Source organism: Aotus nancymaae, unplaced genomic scaffold, assembly GCF_030222135.1.
Source record: "Aotus nancymaae isolate 86718 unplaced genomic scaffold, 86718_ANA_hifiasm-v0.15.2.pri h1tg000059l, whole genome shotgun sequence".
Taxonomy (NCBI): Eukaryota; Metazoa; Chordata; class Mammalia; order Primates; family Aotidae; genus Aotus; species Aotus nancymaae.
The window spans coordinates 57,268,610-57,291,537 of NW_026988473.1; the positions used below are offsets into that span (position 1 = coordinate 57,268,610).

Below are 22,928 nucleotides of genomic sequence, written 5' to 3' on the forward strand. Positions count from 1 at the left end.
GGGTGTGACCTCCCTGCGGCTGGTTCTGCGCAGCTACCCACAGGCTCCCCACAGGACTGACCCACAGTGAGGACCTGCTCGGCAGCCACCATGGCTCGCTTCTTTTCCCTGAATCACCTCTGAAATCAATGATTTGCACTTGAATCTTTGCCTCAGGATCGGCTTCTGGAGGGACCCAAACCGAGAACCCTCTCTCGCTCACATTCACAGCCAATCTGCCTGATTTTGCTGATTCTACCTCCTTAAAAAGCCCTCAAGGCCAGGTGTGGTGGCTCATGCCTGTAATGCACCACTCTGGGAAGCTGAGGTGGGAGGGTAGCTTGAGCCCAGGAGTTTAAGACCAGCCTGGGCAACATGGTGAAACCCCATCTCTACCCCCGCAAAAAAAAAAAAAAAAAAATTAGCCAGGCATGGTGGCTTGCGTCTGTAATCCCAGTTGCTTCTCAAGAGGCTGAGGTGGGAGGCTCACTGGAGCCCAGGAGGCAGAGGTTGCAGTGAGCTCCAGCCTGGACAACAGAGTCAGACCCCATCTCAAAAAAAAAGAAAAAGTTCTCAAATCCACCTTCCAGTCATCTCCCATATATCACCCCTGCTCCATCCCCACTGCCCTGGTCACCTGCCTGGACTACTGGCCCAGCCTCCTCATTGACTCCCTGCCTCTGCACAGCAGCCAGCACAAGTCAGCTTTCTAAAACAACTCTGGGCATGTCCCCACTTCCAACCCACTTAAACCCTTCCATGGCTCCCACTGCCCTCAGGATAAACCAAGCTTCCCAGCCTGGCACCAAGACCCTGAAAGGACTGGCTCCTGCCCTCTCTACAGCTCTCTTATCCTACTCCCCTCCTCCACTGGACTCTCCAGTAGGACTGAGCTTCATGAGGTTCTCAGAGTTGGCCATGTTCAACCCTACATCTTGGTCTTCACAAGCTGTCCCTCTTGTAAACAGGAACATCTTCATCCTACTTTATCCAAACAACTCTAGTTGTTTTGAACACAGCCTAAGACACAACCTGTGCCTTAACACCCCTGTTCTCCCTGCTCTCAGACTGCAGACTGGGCTGGGGGCCCCTCAGAGGTCCTATGTGTCTTCATGTCTCTGTCCCAATGCCCACCACGTTCCGGTCTGTTCTCCACACTGGGCATTTATGAAGGACATCAGCCATGAACAACTCATCCTTTTTTCTTCCCTGGGCCTTGGCACATAGCAGGCGTCAGAGAATAAACGAGTGATGATGATGACTTTAACTCTCCAAAGAATTATGCCTCCTGACTCCCCAACTCCCTAGCACACTCTGCAAAGACAAAGAGGATGGGCAGGGGCAGCACAGGGAGGAGGCACCTGCCTTCTGAAGCCTTCTCTGGCCCGCACCCTGCCAGACAGGGCTGAGGCCTCCTCTGGGCTTACATCTTTCACTGTCCAGATCTCCCAATGAGCTTTGTCACTGCTGCATTTTCTTCTAATAATGAATAGGCTTTTCTATGTCTCTCAGGCTCAACTACTTTCTTCTCAGGTCTTCCCACTTTCTTAGAAGACAATTACACTTAATAATGAAGGGAAGAGGCCAGGCATGGTGGCTAACACCTGTAATCCCAGCACTTTAAGAGGCTGAAGCAGGCGGATCATCTGAGGTCAGGAGTTCGAGACCAGCCTGGCCAACATGGCAAAACCCTGTCTCTACTAAAAATACAAAAATTAGCCAGGCATGGTGGCAGGTGCCTGTAATCCCAGCAACTTGGGAGGCTGAGGCAGGATAATCGCTTGAACCTGGCAGGCGGAGGTTGCAGTGAGCTGAGATCACTCACTCCAGCCTGGGCAACAGAGCGAGACTCCATCTCAAAAAAAAAAAAAAAAAAAAGACGGGAAGAGGAAGATGGTAATGATTGTGCATCAGATAAGTTAAAGGACATGGACATGGGAGCGACCCTAGCCTACAGAGAGAACAGCTGGGGAGTGACCGCAGTGTGCTCTTGTAACGCCTACCCAGACTCATGCCGGTGACACACGATTTGTTCTGTCAGATTTTCTGTAAAATTTCTGCAAGTCATTATAACGAATATTGACTGACTGAGAGTTCAGATAACAATAATATTGGAATAATAACTTATTTCTCCACTCTCCTGTTGATGGACGTTTTGATTGTTCCCCATGTCTTGGTATAAGATACAACGCTGTGATGTACATCTTTATACATGTGCAGTGTTTCTCCTATATGCCTTGAAGTGGAATGGTTCAGTCTTAGACTGTGCATTTTCACCTTTACTAGATATTGACAGATTGTTCTTCAACTTAGTTGTGTTCAACTTCTAGTCCCACCAGCAGTATGTAAAAATTCCTGTCAATTCAAACAAAGTTGGTTTGGTTTCGACCAAATAATTGGTTTCAGCGTTTGCTGAATAACCGATTATTGGTTGAAGCCAAACCAACTTTGTTTGAATTGAGCAGAATCAGGAGCACTTCTGTGTGTGACAAAATGCAGCACATTCAGTGTCAGATAATGAAGTAGTCAGTATTTTAAGAGCTTTAGAACTTCCTGTGATGATGGAAATGTCTGTACCTGCTGTCCATAGGGTAGTCTCTGGCCACGTGCAGAAATGTGTCTAAGGCAATGGAGGAATGGAGTTGGTTTCAACAAAACCAATTATCAAACTTTAAAAATTTTGCTAATTAGATATGCATGAAATAGTATCATTTCATTTGGTTTGAATTTAAATTTCCCTGGCTGGTAGTGAGGTTGAACATCTTTTCATATGAGTATTGGCCATAATTGCTTTCTTTTCTGTAAAATGCTTGTTCATGTCTTTTGATCATTTTTCTGTTAGATTGTTTAGCTTTTTCCTATTGACGTGTAGGAGTTTTTGTTGTTGTTGTTTTTTGTTTTGTTTGTTTTTTTGAGATGGAATCTCGCTCTGTTGCCCAGGCTGGAGTGCAGTGGTGTGATCTCAGCTCACTGCAACCTCCACCTCCCAGGTTCAAGTGATTCTCCTGCCTCAGCCTCCTGAGTATCTGGGATTACAGGCACGTGCCACCACGCCCAGCTAATTTTTGTAGTTTTAGTAGAGACAGGGTTTCACCATATTGGTCAAGCTGGTCTTGAGCTCCTGACCTCGTGATTCTCCTGCATCAGCCTCCCAAAGTGCTGGGATTACAGGCGTGAGCCACCACACCCAGGCTTAGAAGTTATTTTTGTATGCTGGATAATAATCCTTTGTTACATGTGTTGCAATAATCTCTCAGTCTGTAGTCTGTCTTTTCGCTTTTTTCTTTTTTAGTGTTTTTGTATAAACAGAACTTTATTACACCGAGCTTATTAACATTTTCTTTTATAATTTTCTTTGTTTTTTTGTTTATTGTTTAAAAAATTATTCCTTAATCCTGGCAGATAGAAATTCAGCATTTGCTGAATAAAAGGAGAATAAAGAGAACAAGTGCCTTCCCCAGGGAGAATGTGCAGAGTGAGAAAGAAGAGGGTGGGACAGAGCCTGGGGAGGGCAGAGACAGAGCTATCCGACAGAGATCGGTGCCTTTAAGGGCCCCTTCAGCTCTGATGCTACACACACACATACCAATGCAAAGAAGGAAACTGAGGCCAGGGAAAGATAAGTCTTGAAGGATTCTGGACTGGAGTCCACCGGTCCCCAGTTTCCAGACCAGAAGCAGTCCCCTGAGGCCTGCAGCCTCTTCCAGACATCATCTCCCCATCATCCCCCGAGAGCGGGCAGCCGAGTTCAGTCCAGGCTGGGCGGGACTCCAACGCGGGGTGCCGAGGCTGCCTGGCCATAGCCCCACCCCGCCTCTTTGCTCTCGCTCTGCAGGGTGTCAGGGACGCTGGGGCTGGAGCTGCTACCGCCCGCCGACGTCTACGCTGTCCTCTTGTTTGGCGGGTTCGCCTCCGAGCAGCACCTGGGCGAGCGACGTCTCGGCCGGGACAGCTGGTGCTGAGTGGCGCAGGTGAGGGCGTGTGCGAGCCCGGATAGAAGGGGTAAAGGGTGCCGGGGCGCGGGGATACAGGGCAGGCCTGCCCACTCCAGGGTCGCAGCCCGTCAGGGCAGGTGCCGGGGGTGAGTCCCTCTATGTGTGTGTAGTGTTGGCAATGTGTCAATGATGACTGTGAGCGCGATCTGCACTCCAGCCTGGGCGATGGAGCGAGGCTCTGTCTCGCCAAAAAAAAAAAAAAAAAAAAAAAAAAGATTACTGTGAGCACAATGGGTTAGTGGGTTGTATGCGGTTAGTGTGCAGTATGTGCAAGTGTGACCCATGGATTGTGGTGTGTGTCTACCTGCAAGAAGTGTGCGCGGCACCTCTCTATAGCTCTGAGTGACTGTGCTGGGCTAACACAGGGCTCCACGGTGCATGTGCACTTTGTGTTGGGAGCCGTGGCAGGATGGTGCACTGGGTGTGCTTTGCGTACTTGTGAGGTGTGAGTTTTGTGTGGCACATCCGTGGCCCCTGTGGTGTGCTGAGCCAGGTGATGGAAGGTGGGGCACATTTGTGCAGGGGTGACACTGACAGAATGTTTTCTGTGGCCCGAGGGTGGCTCTGCCTTTTCCACCCAGTGCTCCGGAGGGCTTGGGAGAGTGCAAGCTCACCCGGATCTGGGTGGAGGAAGTATGACAGGTCCCAGGCTCACCCTGTCACACACACAAACACATTCACATACAAGAGAAGCTGCTCCGAAGTCTCATTTTTTTTATCTTCCAAAATTCCTTTGGATTTTGCATTCTTCTGTAATATTTCTGCATTGGTTTTAATGTAAAAATACTGTTCTGATAAATTCCCATCGAATGAGTTGGTTCAAGGCTTGGAGGTAAGCTGGGTTTATCTTGGGGTGAGAATCCCCTGCCTGTCTCCCAAACTGAGATGCAAGGACCTGGACTCGGCAGGAGTGAGGTTGTGATGTTGGGTACATGACGTGTGCTGGGGGGTTGGTGGGGGGAAGATTGTCTTGGCCACTTCTAGGGCAGGAGCAGGAGAGCTGGGCTTCTGAGGAGGAACCCTGACCATCAATGAGGTTCTTGCTTCTTCTCCACTGCCTGGGCAGGAAGAGGCTGCAGGACCCCGAGGACCACAAATAAGGGGGTTTCCCCAGCAGGCTGCCTCCTGGGACAGTTAGGTGGTTGTGTCATCCAAGCTTGGTTCAAATTTGTTTTAAGCAAATGCAGAAATATTAGAGAGGCTTGTGAAAGGGCTCTGGCACTTTATCTGCAGGACTTTGGGCAAAACCTCACTGTGCCTCAGTTTCTTCCTTTGTAAAATGGAGATATGGATAGTATTTGCCTCATAGGTTATTTTTAGGACTGACTGAGTACCTGGACATAAAGTGGCACAATCTCTGATACACATCCTAACAGCTGGTGACAAAACTATGATGATAGTGATGTCAACCCCCACACAACTGGGTCCCTGCCCACCCCAGGAGCTCTCAGTTTTCACAGAGCCAATGATTCCAATAAGCTGTGTGGGTGGGAATCTGAGAGCCCCTATTTGAGTATGTCTGGGAGATCCATTCCCGTTCCCAGACCGAATCCTTGTTGAATTCTCAGTGACCATCTGATTCCTGGGAAGATGCATTCTGGGAGGGGAAGATGCAGGTCTTTGTCAAAGCCTGGGATGGAGCATGGGAGAGAGGTGAGGGGAGAAATGCAGGGGCAGCCATAGGCTTGGATGGAGGCTTCTCTGTCCTGACAAACCCTGGAGGAACAGAAAAACACTGACCCTGTGCATGTGTGTATTTGGGAACTGGGAGGGGTAGGGGCCTGGGGTGCCTTCTGCCTAGAATGAGTGAAGTCCAGAACAGGATCAGAATTGTTTGGACCTGGACCAAGATAGGCCCTGGGAGCTGAAAGGGAGGCTGTGAGGTCAGCACTGAGCTGGAGGCAGACATGGACCAGGAGGCCCCTGCAGGCTGAGCTTATTTCTGTGGCTAAAACATTTGCATTGGCAGAGCAAAGTGCCCCTGTTCCTGTTGACTTCATTGGGTCAGTTTGGAGGAGTTGCCCGCAGGCCTTGGAGGACAAGGGGACATAAAAGGCAGTGTTGGGAGCTGTGGAAACATCTGGGGAGGGCACCTAAATATATCTCGTGGTGACGGGGTGCTGTGATGGGCCAGTGCAAGCTCAGGCAGGGGCAGAGGCAAGCCACTGTCCCCAGTGTCCCCTAGCGGGGAGTACTGCTGCCCCAGAGGCCCTGAGAGCTTCTCTGGAAGCTCTGGAAGACAGAACTCACCTGGGCAGAAGGAGGCCTGGCCCAGCCCTGACTTGCTGAATGATAAGGCCAGCTCTCTTCTCAGCTGTCAGGGGGGTGGGACCAAGTGATATTGTCGTCACTTCTGGCCCTGATTTCCTTTAATCCCCAATTCTGGCTATAGTTGTTTATAATTCCACAGTCCTAGCCTTAAGAGTCTATAATTACCCTAACATTCTAGAAGTGTACAATTCAAACTCCAACTTTCTACACTCCAGAACTGTAACATTCTCCAATTCTGGCTCCAATGTTGGAGGATTCTGGCCCTGGCTTTGGCAGTCTTGCAAACTTATAAACTCCCAGGGAAGAGGTCACTTCAGCAGAATCATGTGAGAAGCCCCAGAAAAGGTCTCCTCCCTGCCTAAGCCAGCCTGGAGTGGAGGCAGGTGCCCGGTAAAATGGCCACATGCTCTCTGGGGTGGATGACAGTGAACCCAGAGGCCCCTCCTCATCAGAGCAGCACAGGTGCTGGGAGTACTTCTCAGCTGTCAGGGGAGGGTGGCCCTAGGGGAGAGAAAGCTTTAGATTTTGCATTCTAAGCACCCCTCGGATGAGGGAATTGTGGTCACTGTGCACCTTGAAAGGCTGTCAAGAGGAAGGAGAGAGAGAACAAGAAATGGGGCTGAAGAGACCTCAAAGGCAAACCTGGTTCTCTCTGAGAGACCTCAGGTTGTAGAAAAGACTCCTGCAGAGCCAGCAGGCGCAGCATCATGGATGCACAGCCATGTCTGAACTCAGCATAGGCCGGGGGATGGAGAGCTCCAAAATTCACAGTGATTAGCCTGAAACCTTGCCTTGGGCTGGTGACAAGCAGGACTGGTGGCCGACTGGGCAAGTTGGGGACCATCCTCCCATAGAAACCTTTGCCTGCTTTCTCTGAGTATTCTGGCCAGGACTTGTGTGGGATGGCTGAAGAGGGTGAGCCAGACAAACCATCTGTGTTCCTGGGGAAACCTGTTAGCTTCTCTGGGAGGGTCAAAGGAAGGGCTTGGGGATCCAAAGACTCAGCTCTTCCTCTCCCATCTCTTTCCTGGTTCTGAAAGCTCTTCACATGCAACTTGCTGCTGAACTAAGCTACAGTCCTATGTATGCTGGCCGGAAGGGGATGCATGCATGTGACGGTGCCTGTGTGCCTGCTGTGGGTAGTGTGTTCCCAAGTGTGGCAGATGCCAGGGCATGTGTGCCTAAGCATGTGTGAAGCTGTGTGAGTTATGTGGAGCTGTGTCCGGGCCTGCGTGTGCTGTGCATGCGCCAGTGCAGAATTGCACCCACGGGCACGTGCTCCTTATAACTCTGCCAGGTCTCTGTGGCCTCTCTGCTTTCCTATGATGGATGGCAAACAGCAGACCCTAGACTCTGGACAGAATGAGGGGCTCAGGTTGCAGAGAGGAATAACGTCTGCGACTCAGCAAGAGGGCCAAGTCTCTGGTCAGATGTAGTAGCTCATGTTTGTAATCCCAAAACTTTGGGAGGCTGAGGCAAGAGGATTGATTGAGACCAGGAGTTTGACAACAGCCTGTGCAAATAGAAAGGCCCTGTCTATACAAAAAAAATACAAAAATTAGCCAGGCATGGTAGCTCACACTTACAGTCCCAACTACTTGGGAGGCTGAGCGGGGAGGATCATTTGAGCCCAGGAGGTCAAGGCTGCAGTGAGCTATGTGTTTGCACCACTGCACTCCAGTCTGAGTGACGGAGCGAGACACCGTCTGGAAAAAAAAAAAGATGTCCAGTCTCCTCCTGTCCAAGGAGACCACCAAGCATGCTTCCTGCAAACCTCTTTAGGATCTGATCTGAATTTCAGAGGGACCATGTCTCCTGCAGACCCGGGGCCAGGCAGCCTCCTGTTTCAGTCAAGAGGGCTGAGGGTAGTGTTTTTCCTCCCTCCTTGAGAGCAGCTAGGGGGCAATGGGTGGTGGCCAGGGATGTGCACGAGACGATTCCTGCCTGCCAGGGGTCTCATCACAGGCTACAGGCCTTCTCAGCCCTTGACTCGTGAGGATTGGAACAGCTCTGCCTTCCACAGCTGGGAAAACCAAGGTTCAGGAAGGGATGAGACCCACCCAAGGGAGTAGCCGGTACTGAGCTATGAGTCCAGCTCAGGGCTAGGAATGAGGACCCTAGGACTGAGCTAGCAGCGACTGCCTGGGGGCAGGAACTCTGGGGCTGGGGCGCCAAGGTCAGCCTGGCCAGCTAGTGGTGAGCATCACCCAGCCAGGGCATGTGGGGTGTAAACTGTAAAGCACTTAATTTATTATACAGGACCCAGGGGGCTTCCTGCTGGTGACTGAGTGCAGGTGGGTGGCTGTGGAGGGGTCAGTGCCCACAGAACATAGGGTCAGCGGGGCTTCAACCTTGGGCACTCCTCCCCTCCTGGTGAGGAGCCTACATACAGCCTGGGCTGAGCTGGGAGAGCCTGCGCCTGAAAGTTATCCCCTAAGGCTTCCTCCTCCTCTTATGTAACTACTTTTATTCCCAGGGAAAACCAAGAGCCTGGGAACCCCACAAATCTCCCGTGGCATCTGGGACAGTTTGGGATTACGACAAGGATTTCAGAAACTGAGAAAACAAGGCCTGTGGACTAGGGGTTTGCGGGGCTCCCCAGGAGCGGCATGTGTGGAGTGCCTGCGGAGGCACAGGCCTGGGCAAACACGTATGTGAACAGATGTACACACCCCGGAGCCACTCACAGAAACACGCACGCACTTGGGCAGAATCCCAAACACCTGTGCCTTGTGAATGCAGGTGCATTTTCCAGCGCAGGCACACTGTGGTGGCTGACAAGCCTCCAAGCAGACACTGTGCACCCAGCATTCACGTTCTCCCCCAGCCTGGGGGCCTGATGGGGGATGGTGGCTCTCAAAGCTACCTCAGGGCTACGCCTCTGCCTCCAGGAACAAGCTTTCCCAGCCTTGTCCCTTTCCCGTCTCTTCCCCCACACCTTCTCACCGCAAGGACAGAGGAGGGGCCCTTCCTGTCAGCTGGCTGGGAGCAGAGGTGGCTTTGTCTTTTCGGAAGAACTAGTTCCGTGGAATTTGTGCTTATTTCCCATCAAGGCTCAAGGGCCTGCTTTGGGGCTACCTCAGGGCCCCACAGGGTGAGGGGCTGGTTTTCCGAGTTTTCTGCCTGCCTGTCGTCTGGATAGTGTCTGAAAATTTGCAAAACTGCCTTCCTGTCAGTGTCTTGCTCACTCTTCAGACACTCCTGAGATGTAAGTGCCTTCGCTTCCTCTGTTTGGCAGATGAGGGAACCGAGGCCCAGAGAGGGATGGGACTGTCTGAGGTCACACAGCAAGTTGAGGCAGGGTTGACCAAAACTCTCATGAGCTGGGGCTGGAAGGAAAGTGCTTTCAACTTCCTGGGGCTTAGGGTATGAGGATTTGGCTCCCAGAGCCTAGTGGGTGGGGCAGGCTGGCATTACCAGGTGGGCCTGCCACAGAAACACCTCACACTCCTTTACCAAGATCTGACAGGGGGCACAGCCAGCCCCTCACAGGCCAGCACTGTGCTGTGAGGCTCACCCCTGTACCACCTTCGAACACCTCTGCCTTGCTGTGTGACCCAGGCAAGCCCCGACCCTCTCTGGGTCTGGTGCCTTCCCATCTACTGTGATATTGGGATTGGGGATTGGTTGAGGGATGTGCTCCCTCTCCGAATCACAGAGGAAGCAGAGAACTTCCCCAGGGCCAGGAGTGGGGCACAAGCTCAGGATACTCCTTGCCAAAGCCCTGGCGGCCCTGAGCTGCAGCCTGTATCCAGGGAGTCCCGGCCTTGGCCATGGCCTGCTGCTGAGATCCACCAAGGCAGGGCCCGGCACAGAGTGGGGGCTAGGGGCCTGGGGGCTGGGACAGGGGATCTGGCAAATCCAGATGGAGCCTGTCCACCTGTCTGAGGCTGCAGCCCCCTGACTCTCTGCCCCTAACCCTCCTTTATGTTTCTCTACGGCTCCTCTTATCACTACCCGGCCTGCTATATATTTACTCATTAACCAAAAGAAACTAATCTCCCTTGCTAGAATACAGGTGCCTCAAGGGCGGGACTTTGTTTTTTGACCTCAAGTGCCTTGAACATTACTTGAATAGAATAGGTGTCCAATAAGCACTTGTTACAAAGAAGAGGAGGAGGAGGAAGAGGGAGAATGAATCATCTTACAGTTGGAGAGGGCCCACCATAGGCCCGGCTAGAGCCGCCCTGGCTGCCTTCTACTCATCAAGCCCAAGCTCAAGGATGGATTGGCGCTGGGGAGGGGAGGGTCGTCTGCAGTCAGCCTTTCCCCCGAGATCACCTTCCATCTTCAATGCCATCCTCATTCCTGGGTGGGGTTTGTCTGGACCCACAGGGTTGGAGCCACAGAGAAGAGAGCCATTAATCTCGGGGTCTCAGTTTCTCTCAACGGACCTTCCAGGCACTGCTGAGAAAACCAAGGTAATGGTTTCCTGCAGCAGCAACAAGCAGGAGCAGGGCCATCTCCAGACTCCAGAGAATGGGGAGGACGAGAAAAAGTGGCCACCTGATGCGTGCCTTCCAGTTCCAGGCCCTGGTCCTGAAATGTTATCTCACTGCATCCTCCCGACAGTCCCTGGGGCTAAATTGGTGATGCTGCTTGTTTGGGTAAACAAAGAGAGGGTGAATGAAGTGACTTGCTGGCACCTGGGTAGAGGCTGTGGTCAGCGTTAGTGTAAGGGACTTGAGCGTCAGGGTTCTCGGGATTTGAGCCCTGGCCCTGCTGCTTGCCAGCTCTGTGCTGCGGCAACTTACTTCCTCTCCCAGATGTCTCGGTTCCCTCATGGGCTGCCTCTCCAGACTTCTGCCAGACATCGCACGTGACAGTTTCAGGCACAGGAACTTTCTGGCAGCAGGCGCTGCTCCACAAGTGGGAATTTGGTCCAGCACTTCACAGACTGCAACTGAGGCACTCGCTAACTCCTGGGTGAGTTTTCTGGGTCCATGCCTGGAAGGGCCTGCGCCTCTCAGCTCCCCTAGGAGCTTCCTGAGTACATGCAGTCCACTTGCAGCCACCAAGGCTCATCGCAGGCAAGAGTGGCAGTGGGGCAGGCACTGGGGTCCTCCTCCTTCCTCTGCCTGGCTATGCCTGGAGTCTGCAGACTGCACAGCATGGAGGAGTGAGGCATGCAGGACGGGAGGGGAGGACATGGACACATTGGTGCTGTGCCATGCCTTGCTGGAGAAGTGGAATAGCTCAGGCAGGATTCGGAGCCACAGAGGTCTGGGTATGAATCCAAATGGCTGGCAAGGACACTTTTCCTCTCTGAGCCCCAATTTCTTACTCTCTAAAATGGGGGCAACAGTGGTCTCCCTCTGCATATGTGAAAACTGCTAAGTGTAGTATGCTGGTGAGGGGCCCTCATGGAGTGGCTGGCCCTGCCCTCAGAACTTCCCAGGAACTTTGGTTGAGGGAGTGAGTAGGAAGGATTAGTGACTGAATAACTGTTCACAGAGGAGGCCCTTGGGAAACCTCTCACCTCTGCCATCCCAGCTAAATCTTTTTTTTTTTTTTTTTGAGATGAAGGTTTGCTCTTGTTACCCAGGCTGGAGTACAATGGTGTGATCTCAGCTCACCGCAACCTCCGCCTCCTGGGTTCAGGCAATTCTCCTGCCTCAGCCTCCTGAGTAGCTGGGATTACAGGCACGTGTCACCATGCCCAGCTAATTTTCTGTATTTTGAGTAGAGATGGGGTTTCACCATGTTGACCAGGATGGTCTCCATCTCTTGACCTCATGATCCACCCGCCTCAGCCTCCCAAAGTGCTGGGATTACAGGCGTGAGCCACTGCTCCCGGCTCCAGCTAAATCTTAAGGCAGCCTGGAGCTGGCCCCATGAGAGTGGTAGGGAGAATGAGTCCCTGAGTCCAAGTGTGACTTGTTAAGGGTGAAAGGGCATATCTGGGGGAGCTGTGTTAAAACTTTTCTGGAGTTTCTATTGCCATTCGGCTCCGCTGATATCAACACAGAGAAAACAGGCAGCACAGTCCATGCGTTCAGCCCCCGCCTCTTGAAGATATTTGGGACTCACATCTCTTGCCAGCTCTAGAATGGGTCAGATTCAGGGAAACTCTCCACCCCTCAGTATCAATGAGATGAAAAATGAGAAGGCCCTTTGCAAACTCTAAAGTGCTGTGCCCAGAAGGTGCATCTGCGTGTGTGCCAAGCCCCTGGGTGTGTACATGAGAGCAAGAATGTCCAGCTTCCAGTGTATGTGCGTGTGGATGCCTGGCCGGGTGGGGGGAACTCCACACCGCCCTCGACTCCCTGTGTGGCTGGGGATCTTCTAAAATTCTTACAATCTTTTTTTGCATTTCCTCACTGTTTGTCAGTTTATCAGAAAGGAAGGGGGCCATGGTCCGGAAACCTGGCAATTGTCTCTGAGCCTGCCAACTCTTCTCTCCTGCCCTTGCCTTATCCTGTGGCTGTCTCTGGAGGCCTGATTGCTGGGAGCTCCAAGCATGGCCCGTTCTGCAGGGTCAGAAGCTTGCCTAGCTCCTCTGCGCGGCCCACCCGCCACCTGTTTTTCCATCTGTGGCTATGCACTGGCTGCTTTCACACCACTGTCCCACTGACTCTTTTTATTTTTAGATTTTTATGTTTTTAAAGATAGAGTCTTGCTGTGTCACCCAAGCTGGAGTGCAGTGGCACCATTATTGCTTACTGTAACCTTGAACTCCTGGGCTTAAGCAATCCTCCTGCCTCAACCTCTCAAGTATCTGGGACTACAGGCATGTGCCACATGCTCAGCTAATTTTTAAAATATTTTGTAGAGATAGAGTTTTGCTATGTCGCCCAGGCTGGTCTTAAACTGCTGGCCTCAAGTGGCACTGATTCTTTGTAACATCCCAATACTCTCCAGAAATGCTATTTATTGTTCCCATTTTACAGGCAAGGAAATGAAGCCTTGTTGAAGGGAAATGGCTCTCTCAAAGTTATCCAGCCAACTAGCGGCAATGCTGGGGTTTCAATTCTTACCTAACTCCAAAAACTTTATTAACTGTTGTGGCTTACCTAGTGGGTATGTGTTGGCTGTTTGGCTGAATGAATAAATAAATGAAATAACAGATGAATCAATCATTCTGTCAAAATTGAGCTGAAAGAGAAAGTTAAGCAATAATAGCAATGTCTGTCATTGATTGAGCGACTACAATGTGTCAAGTGTTTCACGAAAAAATGAAAGCATCAGGAGGCTGAGGCAGGAAAATCGCTTGAACCTGGGAGGCAGAGATTGCAGTAAGCCGACACTTGGTCTCAAGAAAGAAAGAGAGAGAGAGAGGGAGGGAGGGAGAGAGGAAGGAAGGAAAGAAAGAGAAAGAAAGCAGTCAGGATGTTTGTTATTCCTATTTTGCAGTAGAGAAAGCTGAGGCTCAGAGAAATTAAAGGATCATGTCTGGTGTGGGAGCTGGAACTATAATTTGTGAGTGTGCAGACCCAGAGCTCTGAACCTAGCTTTCCTGGTTCCTTAGCATGAGAGTGAGTCGGCAAAGCCTGGCAATAGGTGTCCATTACAGCAGAGGAACCAGGGCCAGTCGAGACGCTCAGGAAGCTGGATGCAACAGCCCACCCTGCCCACTCCTGCCTCGGGGCCATTTCCTCATTTTTCTCTGAAATGGGTTTCTGTTTCAGTCTGGTGTGGGCATCTGGCAGCCCAGGCTCTGACTCTCCTTCTCTGATGACTTGTGTAGTTAGGCCACTGCCCTGGCATGGCGTGATGTCTTGCTGCTTCCCTTTTCCCAAGGTTGGCCATGTCATTAATAGCTCCATGGGAGGGCAGGGCCTGCAGAACACGCAGTCATTGGTCTATGGAGATAGCGTAGGCTGGGTCAGTGGCTTCTGTGCCCAGCCCTGTGTGGATGCCAGGAACCCAGGGGCTAGTGGGTCCAGCTCTCCCCTTAGGAACTCATGGGCTGGGAACTGAGCCCCAGGAAGATGAACTCTGCAGTAGCTGAGACAGAGTCTGGCATCCTGACTCCCAAGGCAGTCAGTCCCAGCTGGTTTTCATGGCCTGGGACAGAGTAGGGGCTGTCCTGTGGTACCAGAAGGCAGATCTCAACTCAGAGTGAGGGATAACCTTGTTTCTGTCATACCAGAGGGATGGGAACCAGCCTTTTAAATCAGCCCACAGTTCCTGAGTGTCCTATCCTTTCTATTGAGGGACAGGGAAACAACAGGGACAGACTCTGCATAGGAGGAGAGCCCATTTTCCGAGGGAGGAGACATTCGCTTGGGCAGTGGCTAATCTGATGGTTGAGGCAAGAGACAGACTTGGAAGTGTTAGAACCTGTCGCACTCGACAACAGCTTCGTTCTTCATGCCCTCGCATGGTGCCCTCCCGAAGAGGACACACCTCCATAGCATAGAGGGAAAACAGAGGCACAGAGAGGCCAATGTTTGGCATAGAAATGCCTCTGTTGCAAAAAGTTGCTGGAGTAAAGCAGATAATAGATTAAAAACTAAACAGTCGGCTGGGCGCGGTGGCTCACACCTGTAATCCCAGCACTTTGGGAGGCCAAGGCAGGTGGATCACCAGGTCAAGAGTTTGAGATCAACCTGGCCAACATGGTGAAACCCCATCTCTACTAAAAATACAAAAACTAGCCAGACGTGGTGGTGTGTACCTGTAATCCCAGCTACTTGGAAGGCTGAGGCAAGAGAATCACTTAAACCCGGGAGGCAAAGTTTGCAGTGAGCCAAGATCGCGCCACTGCACTCCAGCCTGGGCAAGAGTGAAACGCCATCTCTAAAAAAAAACACAAACAAAAAATAAAAACAAAAAAAACCTAAACCAGTCCCCAGCCTAGGTCTCCTCCCAGACTAGAAATCTCCCTTGTGACTCTTACATTCATTGGTGAGATTCATTGAGGACTTGCTTTGTGCCAGGCCCACTCAGGGGCTTTATTATAGATTTATCCTATAATAACAGCAACACCAAGAACGGTTAATATTATAACTCACATAAAATAAACGGGGAAACTGAGACTCAGAGAGTTAAATAACTTGCTCCAGCTCATATAACTAGTAGAAGCAGAGGGGTTCAAACCTGGGACTATCTGTCCCTAAAACTCATGACTCTCCCACTCCATGGGGTTCTTGTTCACAAGATGTGAGGCCTCAGAGCATATCATTAAATGGTAAAATGTGAGTGATAACATAAAAAAAGGAGCAATTAGGGAAACACAAATCAAAACCACAATATGATGCCACTTTATACCCACTAAAATGGCTTCAGTGAAAAAGACAGACAATAAGTGTTGTCGAGGATGTGAAGAAATTGGAGCTCTCATATACTGCTAGTTGTTAAAATGCACGCTTTGAATGATGAGACCTCCCAAACAGGCTTTGTGTGAGCAACATGGCTGTTTATTCAGCTGGGTGCAGGTGGGCTAAGGTCAAAAAGCGCGTTAGCAAAGGGCGGTGGGATAGGAGTTGGTTTTATAGGTTGGGGCAAATCTTTTGGGTGTTATGGAGTAAGATCAGTTACAGTGGTGGGGGTAGGGGCAAGAAGTATACATTACCATAAGTTCAGTTACAATGGCGGGTGGAGTACGGCATCAGAGTAGTTAAGATGGTAAGGTGGGGTGGAGGGATATTCACAAAGCAAGTACAGTTAAGATGGCAGGGTGGGGTGAGGAGTATTCACATTATCATAGGAACTGTTAAGATGGCAGGGTTAAGATGGCAGGGTGGGGTGAGGAGTATTCACATTATTATAATGACAGTTAAGATGGCAGGGTGGGGTGAAGGGAAGCTTAATGATGGTGAGTGGGGAAGCTCCGCTGGGCGATCAGGGATAATGGCGAATGCAGGGTTGCGGGTGGTAATCAGCCAAGGCTGGTGGAACTTTAGACTTTCTGGGTCTGGGCTTGCACATGGAGGCCTGACACTAGTGAGAATGACAAACTATATAGCCATTGTGGAGTGCAGTTAGGCAGCACCTCAAAAAGTTAAACGTAGAGTTACCAAATGATCCCCTAGTTCCATTCCAAAGTGTATACACAAGAAAATTTAAAACACAAAAACTTCTACACAAATGTTTATACAGCATTATTCGTAATAGACAAAAAGTGGGAATAACCCAAAATGCCATCAGTGGATGAACAGATAAACAATTATGTGGTCTATCCATACAATGGAATATTATTCAGCCATAAAAATGAAATTTTGATTTATGCTACAACATGGATGAACCTTGAAGACATACTAAGTAAAATAAGTCAGACACAAAAAGGTACATATTGTATGCTTCAATTTACATAAAAGGTCCAGAACAGGCAAATTCATAAATACGAAAAGGAGATTAGTGGGTTTCCAGGGGAATGGGGAAAAAATGAATGGGGAGTAACTGCTACTGTGTACAGGATTTCTTTCTGTGGTTATAAAAATGTTCTGAAATTAGGTAGTGATGATGGTTGCACAATCTTGTGAATATGCTAGAAACCTCTGAATTGTCCACTTTGAAAGGCTGAATTTTATGGTATGTGAGTTTCATCTTAACTTTTTAAAATACAGGAGCAGGAATATAGAAGTTACATAGAAGGTTGAGATGAATGTTGATCCTCAGGTAGGTGAACAGGGAAACTTGACTGTGGGTGTCCTGGCAGCTGGAGTGAAAAGGGAGAAGCAGCTTCCAAGAGGAGGAAACCAGCTCTTCAGGGGCTTAGGTCTAGGACAAGATTCCTATAAACCCAAGTTAGCCCACTGCCTCATAATATCAGAAATACAGATTTTATTATTATTATTACTTTTTAGACGCTGTTTCAGTCTGTCGCCCAGGCTGGAATGCAGTGGCGCGATCTCAGCTCACTGCAACCTCTGCCTCCTGGATTCAAGTGATTCTCGTGCCTCAGCCTCTCAGCAGCTGGGATTACAGGTGTGAGACATCATACCTGGCTAATTTTTGTATTTTTAGTAGAGATGGGGTTTCACCATGTTGGCCAGGCTGGTCTCAAACTCCCGACCTCAAGTGATCTGCCCACCTTGGCCTCTCAAAGTGCTGAGATTACAGGCATGAGCTACTGGGCCCAGCCAGAAATACAGATTTTTTTTTTTTTTTTGTCTCCCACCTGAGATTCTAATGCAAAAAGTATCAAGAACTGGGAAGGGCCTGAGATTTGACCACACTTGCAAGCCAATGAGTTAGCCTGCTACAGTTTCATAGATGCTGGCAGAAGACACAAGACTTCTGGTTAAAGATAAAGAACTTTGTTCCTCACAGCAATAGGAGTAGCCCAAATATCAGCATTTGCACCAGTTCCCCAATTCCTGCAGGACAATGCAAAAGGGACCAGATAATAGCTGCACATGCAGTGGCTTTCATAACAAGGAAAGGAACCTGAAGCTTAGGCAGTCTGCATCTTTTTTTTTTTTTTATTGCATTTTAGGTTTTGAGGTGCATGTGAAAAACATGCAAGGTTGTTGCATAGGTGCACACGTGGCAGTGTGATTTGCTGCCTTCCTCCCCTTCACCCATATCTGGCATTTCTCCCCATGCTATCTCCCCCCAACTCCCCACCCCCCACTGTCCCCCCAACTCCCCTCCAACAGACCCCAGTGTATAGTGCTCCCCTGTCTGTATCTTTTTATAAGGGCAGTAAGCCTGCCTGAACTTTGCCCCAGAGAAAGACATCATATTTGTTAGTTATACCAGATAGTCAATAAACCTGTTTTTTGTTTGTTTGTTTTTGGTTTTTGTTTTTGTTTTATTTTACTTTAGGGTACATGTACAGATCATGCAGGATTGTTGAACAGGATTGTTGTACATACATGGCAAGGTGGTTTGCTGCCTCCATCCCCCCCATCATCTATACCTGGCATTTTTCCCCACATTACCCTTCCCCACCCTCCCCACCCCCCACTGTCCCTCCCCTAGCCCCCCAACAACAGACAGTGTGTGATGCTCCCCTCCCTTTGTCCACGTGTTTTCATTGTTCAACACCCACCTATGAGTGAGAACATGCGATAAACCTGGCTTTGGCTCCATTAGGGGACACTATCTTTATCTTTATCTTCCAAGGCTGTCTGCTCTACAGATATCCTTGAAAAGGTTGTCTGGAATAAAGGCAGTCTGTCTCTGCCCATAAGACATGCAGAAATCTGAGTGGCCCTTGGAGAATTGTCTCCCAATACAGTAGATGTGCTGGTCAGGGCTGACTTGTATTTGTTTATTTTTATTTTGTTTGTCTTTTATTGTGATAAAATACGCATAACAAAATTTACAGTTTTAATCCTTTTTGATTGTACAATTCACTGGCATTAAATATATGCATATTGTTGTGCAACCGTCACATCACCACCATTCCAGCTCCAGCACTTTTTTGGGACAGAGTCTCGCTCTGTCACCCATGCTGGAATACAGTGGTGCGATCTCGGCTCACCGCAACCTCTGCCTCCCGGGTTCAAGTGATCTTCTACCTCAGCTGGGATTACAGACACCTGCCAGCATGCCCAGCTAATTTTTGTATTTTTAGTGGAGGTAGTGTTTCACCATGTTGGTCAGGCTGGTCTTGAACTCCTGACCTCAGATGATCTGCCCACTCTCCTTGGCCTCCCAAAGTGCTAGGATTACAGGCATCAGCCACTGCTTTCAACCCTCCAGGACTTTTTAAAATCATCCACTGAAACTCAATGCTCATTAAATAATAACTCCCCATTCTCCCACCCTCTCAGCCCCCGGCAACCCCCACTCTGCTTTCTGTCTCTATGAACTTGACTCTTCCAGGTACCTTATATAAGTGGAATCATACAGTATTTGCCCCTTTTTGACTGGCTTATTGCACTTGAAATAAAGTTTTCAAGTTTCATCCATGTTGCAGTATGTAACAGAATTTTACTTTTTAAGGCTGAATAATCATTGTATGTATGTATCACATTTTATTTATCTATTCCTCCATCTACGGATGTTTGGCTTGCCTCTACCTTTGGGCTATTGTGAATAATGCTGCTATGAACACTGATGTATAGACATCTGTTTGAGTCCTTGCCTTCAATTCTTCTGGTTAGAATTCTAGGAGTAGAATTGCTGGACCATATGGTAATTTTATGCTTTTTTTTTGTAAACAGCCATAATATTTTTCACAGAGGCCACATCATTTTACATTTCCACCCGTAATGCAAAGATTCCCAGTTTCTCCACACCCTCACCAACACTTGTTATTTCCTAGGTTGGTTTTTTTTTTTTTTATCATAGCCATCGTAATGGGTATGAAGTGGTGTCTCATGGTTTTACTTTGCTTTCCCTATTGATTAGTAGTGTTGAGCAACTCTTCATGTGCTTTTTGGCTACTTGTGTATCTTCTTTGGAGAAATGTCTGTTTAAGTCCTTTGCTGATTTTTGAATTGGGTTGTTTCTTTTGTTGTTTAGTTTGTAGGAGTTCTTTATGCATTCTAGGTATTAATACCTTATCAGACATACGGTTTGCAAATATTTGCTTTCATCCTGTGGGTTGCCTTCCCGCTCTGTTGATAATGTCCTTTGATGTACAATAGTCCTTTTTGTTTGTTTGTAGAAAGTGATTTATTTAGAGAGAGAGAGAAAGGAGAAGGAGAGAGAAACAGCTAACTCTCTCTCACACTGAGTGAGAAGGGTTTCCAGAAGGGGAAAACCAGAGAAGGAAATCTCCGCTCACACTGAGTGAGAGAATCCAGAAAGATGGAATCCAGGAGAGGAAACAGCTTCCACACTGAGTGGAAGGGAATAGAGAGAGATGGAGCTTAGGAGGGGAAGACAGGCTTTCATGAGAGTGTGGAAGGGGACTCCAGAGGGACAATCCAGGATAAAGAAAAACAGCTTCCACGAGAGTGTTCGTGGAAGGGGATCCAAACATGGAGTCCTGATGTACAATAGTTTTAATTTTTGATAAATTCCAACTCATTTAATTTGCTGTTATTGTTGTTCTTGCCTATGCTTTTGGTGTCAGAGTGGTCAGGGCTATTTTGGTTGCAAGAGACAAATACAGCTTGGGCAAGAAAAGGTATATCAGTTTATATAAATAAAAAGGCCAAGGTCAACCTGGATCTGACATGGCTACATCCAGCAGTTACAAGGATGACATGATCATCCCTCTCCTAACTTTCCTACATTCTTACTCAAGTTCTTCCCAGAAGCACCAGCTTCCATGGTCCACACAGCTAATAATCCAGGAGGAAAAGAATGAGAACTTTTCACGCTGGCTCCACAAAAATTCCTGGGGCAAACTCTAATTGGTCGGCCCTGAACCAATCACTGGTGAGGAGTCTGGATGGATGCTGGGTCTGGTGACCACCTAGAATGAAGAAAATTGCCACTGAATGGGACAGGAGGCTCCCAATAGGAAGAAATGCTAGACAGGCAAACATTCCTCCCCAAAAAGAGTCCAGGAGTCTGATGGGCAGCCAGGGTTGGGAAGCTCTGCTTAGAAGGGTGTCCCTTACCTTAGGCTTCCTGTGAGGGGCCTGGGAGAAGTAGAGGGAATCCTTCTAGTTGATCCCTGAAGATTTCCTAGAGGACACAACATTTATGAGGCCCTGTGACTGATGGAAGGGTGAGGCCAGGGCAGACTGGGCCCCAGGCAAGTTGGGTCAGAGCAGTAGAGGGGCTGGATTCCCCTGCCTCCTGAAATCCTTCCTAGCCCAGCCCTGCTCTATTGTAAGGGCTAAGAATGTGCACTATGCAACCAGACTCCCTGGATTCATAGCCCAGGAGTCATTCCTTCTCCCTGTGCTACCTTGAGCTAAACTTTGTGCCTTGGTTTCCCCACCAGAAGCATAAAAGTGAGATAATAACCAGTCCCACCTTGCAAGGTCCTTATGAGGATTAAATGGAACAATGTGCATCTGGCACACACTAAGGCTTCAATAATTGTATTATCATCATTATTAGTTTGGGCCTCTTTTCAAGCTCATCCAGAGCAGCTCCAGCTCTGTTCACCATCCTTCAACAGGCCTCTCCCAGACTCTGCCTTTTGTTCACTTTGCCTTTTACGTCTACAAACACTTGACCGTTTCATTGCCACCTTCTCACTGAGCCTTCTCTCCTGTGGAACTGTCCCTCCCTGCCTGCGCTCTGGCAGGACTCTGGGACACTGACTCTGGGGCTCTGGATTATGGATCTTCAGGTAGATGTCCCTTGTCTCCACTGAGCACCTGTGGCCAGGACCTGGGTCTCCCCTGTCCCTGAGTTTACAATGGGAGTTGGCCAGCCACAGATGTGGGGAGAGGGAAGTCCAGTGGTGGACGCAGCACTGATGAGGGGAAAAAAAGAGCAGGAACTGAAAGTACATCAGGGCCCAGCTGGTCGCGTGTGAGGGGCAGGAGTCAGAGCTGAGAGTGGAGAGGTCACCAGGGACTGGGCTTGCCTTTATCCTCAGGCAGTGGGAAGATATAGAGAGGGTGTAGAAAGAGAAATGATGAAGTCAGACTTTCACTGAGCCAGGGTCCATCTGGCCACAGAAAGGGGCTGGGCCGGCCCTGGAGATGGAAAACCCGAAAGCATGAAAAGCTGTGGCCGAGGTCAGAGGAGGGTCATGGGGTGAAAGGAGAGGAGTCTGTGAAAATGGAGCGCACACAGGGCTTGGTGACTGACATGAAGCAAGGCCTCAGTTTCTCCACCAAAGAAATGGCAAGTCCTGCCCTGCTGGCCTCTCCAAGTGGTATTAGAGGATATAGCAGGCACTTGGCATTGACCATTCTAAATGGCCAGTGACTGTGCCTCCTATGTCAGCTCACCCACTCCCTCACCCCATCCTCGTGCACTGGTACAGTCCAAGTCAAGCACAGACCAGACACTCAGGATGCTAGGCCAAGTCTGTAAGCTCCAAGGTCCAGAGTCTGGCTTCACCACTGAAGCCCACCCTGGGAGACCCAGTGGGGCACAGACTAGCTGAGCTGTGCTGGGGACATCTGGCTCCCTAGGGCAGGGTGGGGCCCAGACTCCTCCATCCAAGAAGGAACCAGACCACATCCACAGTGATCTGGAGCAGATGGCACACCGTTCCTTCCTGTTCTATCCTGCTCAGCCATGGCTCACAGACATAGGCTAAGATGGAAGGGAAGTCACCCCTGGGGAATGGTGCTGGGCACAAGGGCCAGGCAGGAGAAGGACAGTGGTGCTATTGGAGCTCCACCCCTTGCCAGCTGAGTGTCCTTGGGGACTGTGAATCCAGCTGCCCAGGGGCAAGGCCAGGCCTGGGAGTCAGGTATTCTCTCTCCCACAGCTGACATCCCATGCCCAGATGGCTGTGCTATCCCAGGAGCTGAATGTCTTTCCTCTCTTGGGCTCAGTTTCCTTCACTGCAAAATGAGTGTGAAGAAGGAGAGGAGAGAACTCTGGAAGCTCTAAGGGTTCCCCTCCCCATCTGCCTGATAGAGGAGGGTCTGCATGGGTCTGCCAGTTGGAGCAAGTCATCCTTCTACTCCTCCGGGTCCCTCATTACCAAAGCCACGCCTTCGCTTCCCCCAGAGGGGAGAGGCAGACTGGAGCAGCGGGCTCGGTGATGGGATACAGAGATGGGAGGCTCCCCACTGGCTCCCTGCAGGGCTACGGCATCCTCTTGCCTGCTCTGGGCCCCAGCTTTCCATCTGTGACCTGAGGACTGGTGTAGGACGTCTGTCCTTCCAGCGCTCTGGCTGTCAGGGCTTATTAGGGGACAGGGAAGACTGCCATGAGCCTGGCATTCAAGATCCTTGATGTGGGCCTACCACTGGC

At 49.8% G+C, this 22,928-nt stretch overlaps 1 protein-coding gene across 5 annotated transcripts in view; it reads left to right on the plus strand.

The window, feature by feature from the left end:
* The first annotated feature begins 3,799 nt into the window (after positions 1–3,799).
* The window catches only part of P2RY6 (pyrimidinergic receptor P2Y6), a 36,971-nt gene continuing 17,842 nt past the window's right edge, over positions 3,800–22,928 (plus strand). The window contains exon 1 of one of the 5 annotated variants that reach the window (XM_021675082.2): positions 3,800–3,950. Coding sequence is in view for 1 of the 5 variants with exons in the window: in XM_012456931.3 (XP_012312354.3) it covers positions 11,028–11,171 (144 nt within the window). In the remaining 4 variants the exon portion in view is untranslated. The other 4 variants (XM_021675084.2, XM_012456932.3, XM_012456931.3 and 1 more) reach the window with 4 other exon arrangements.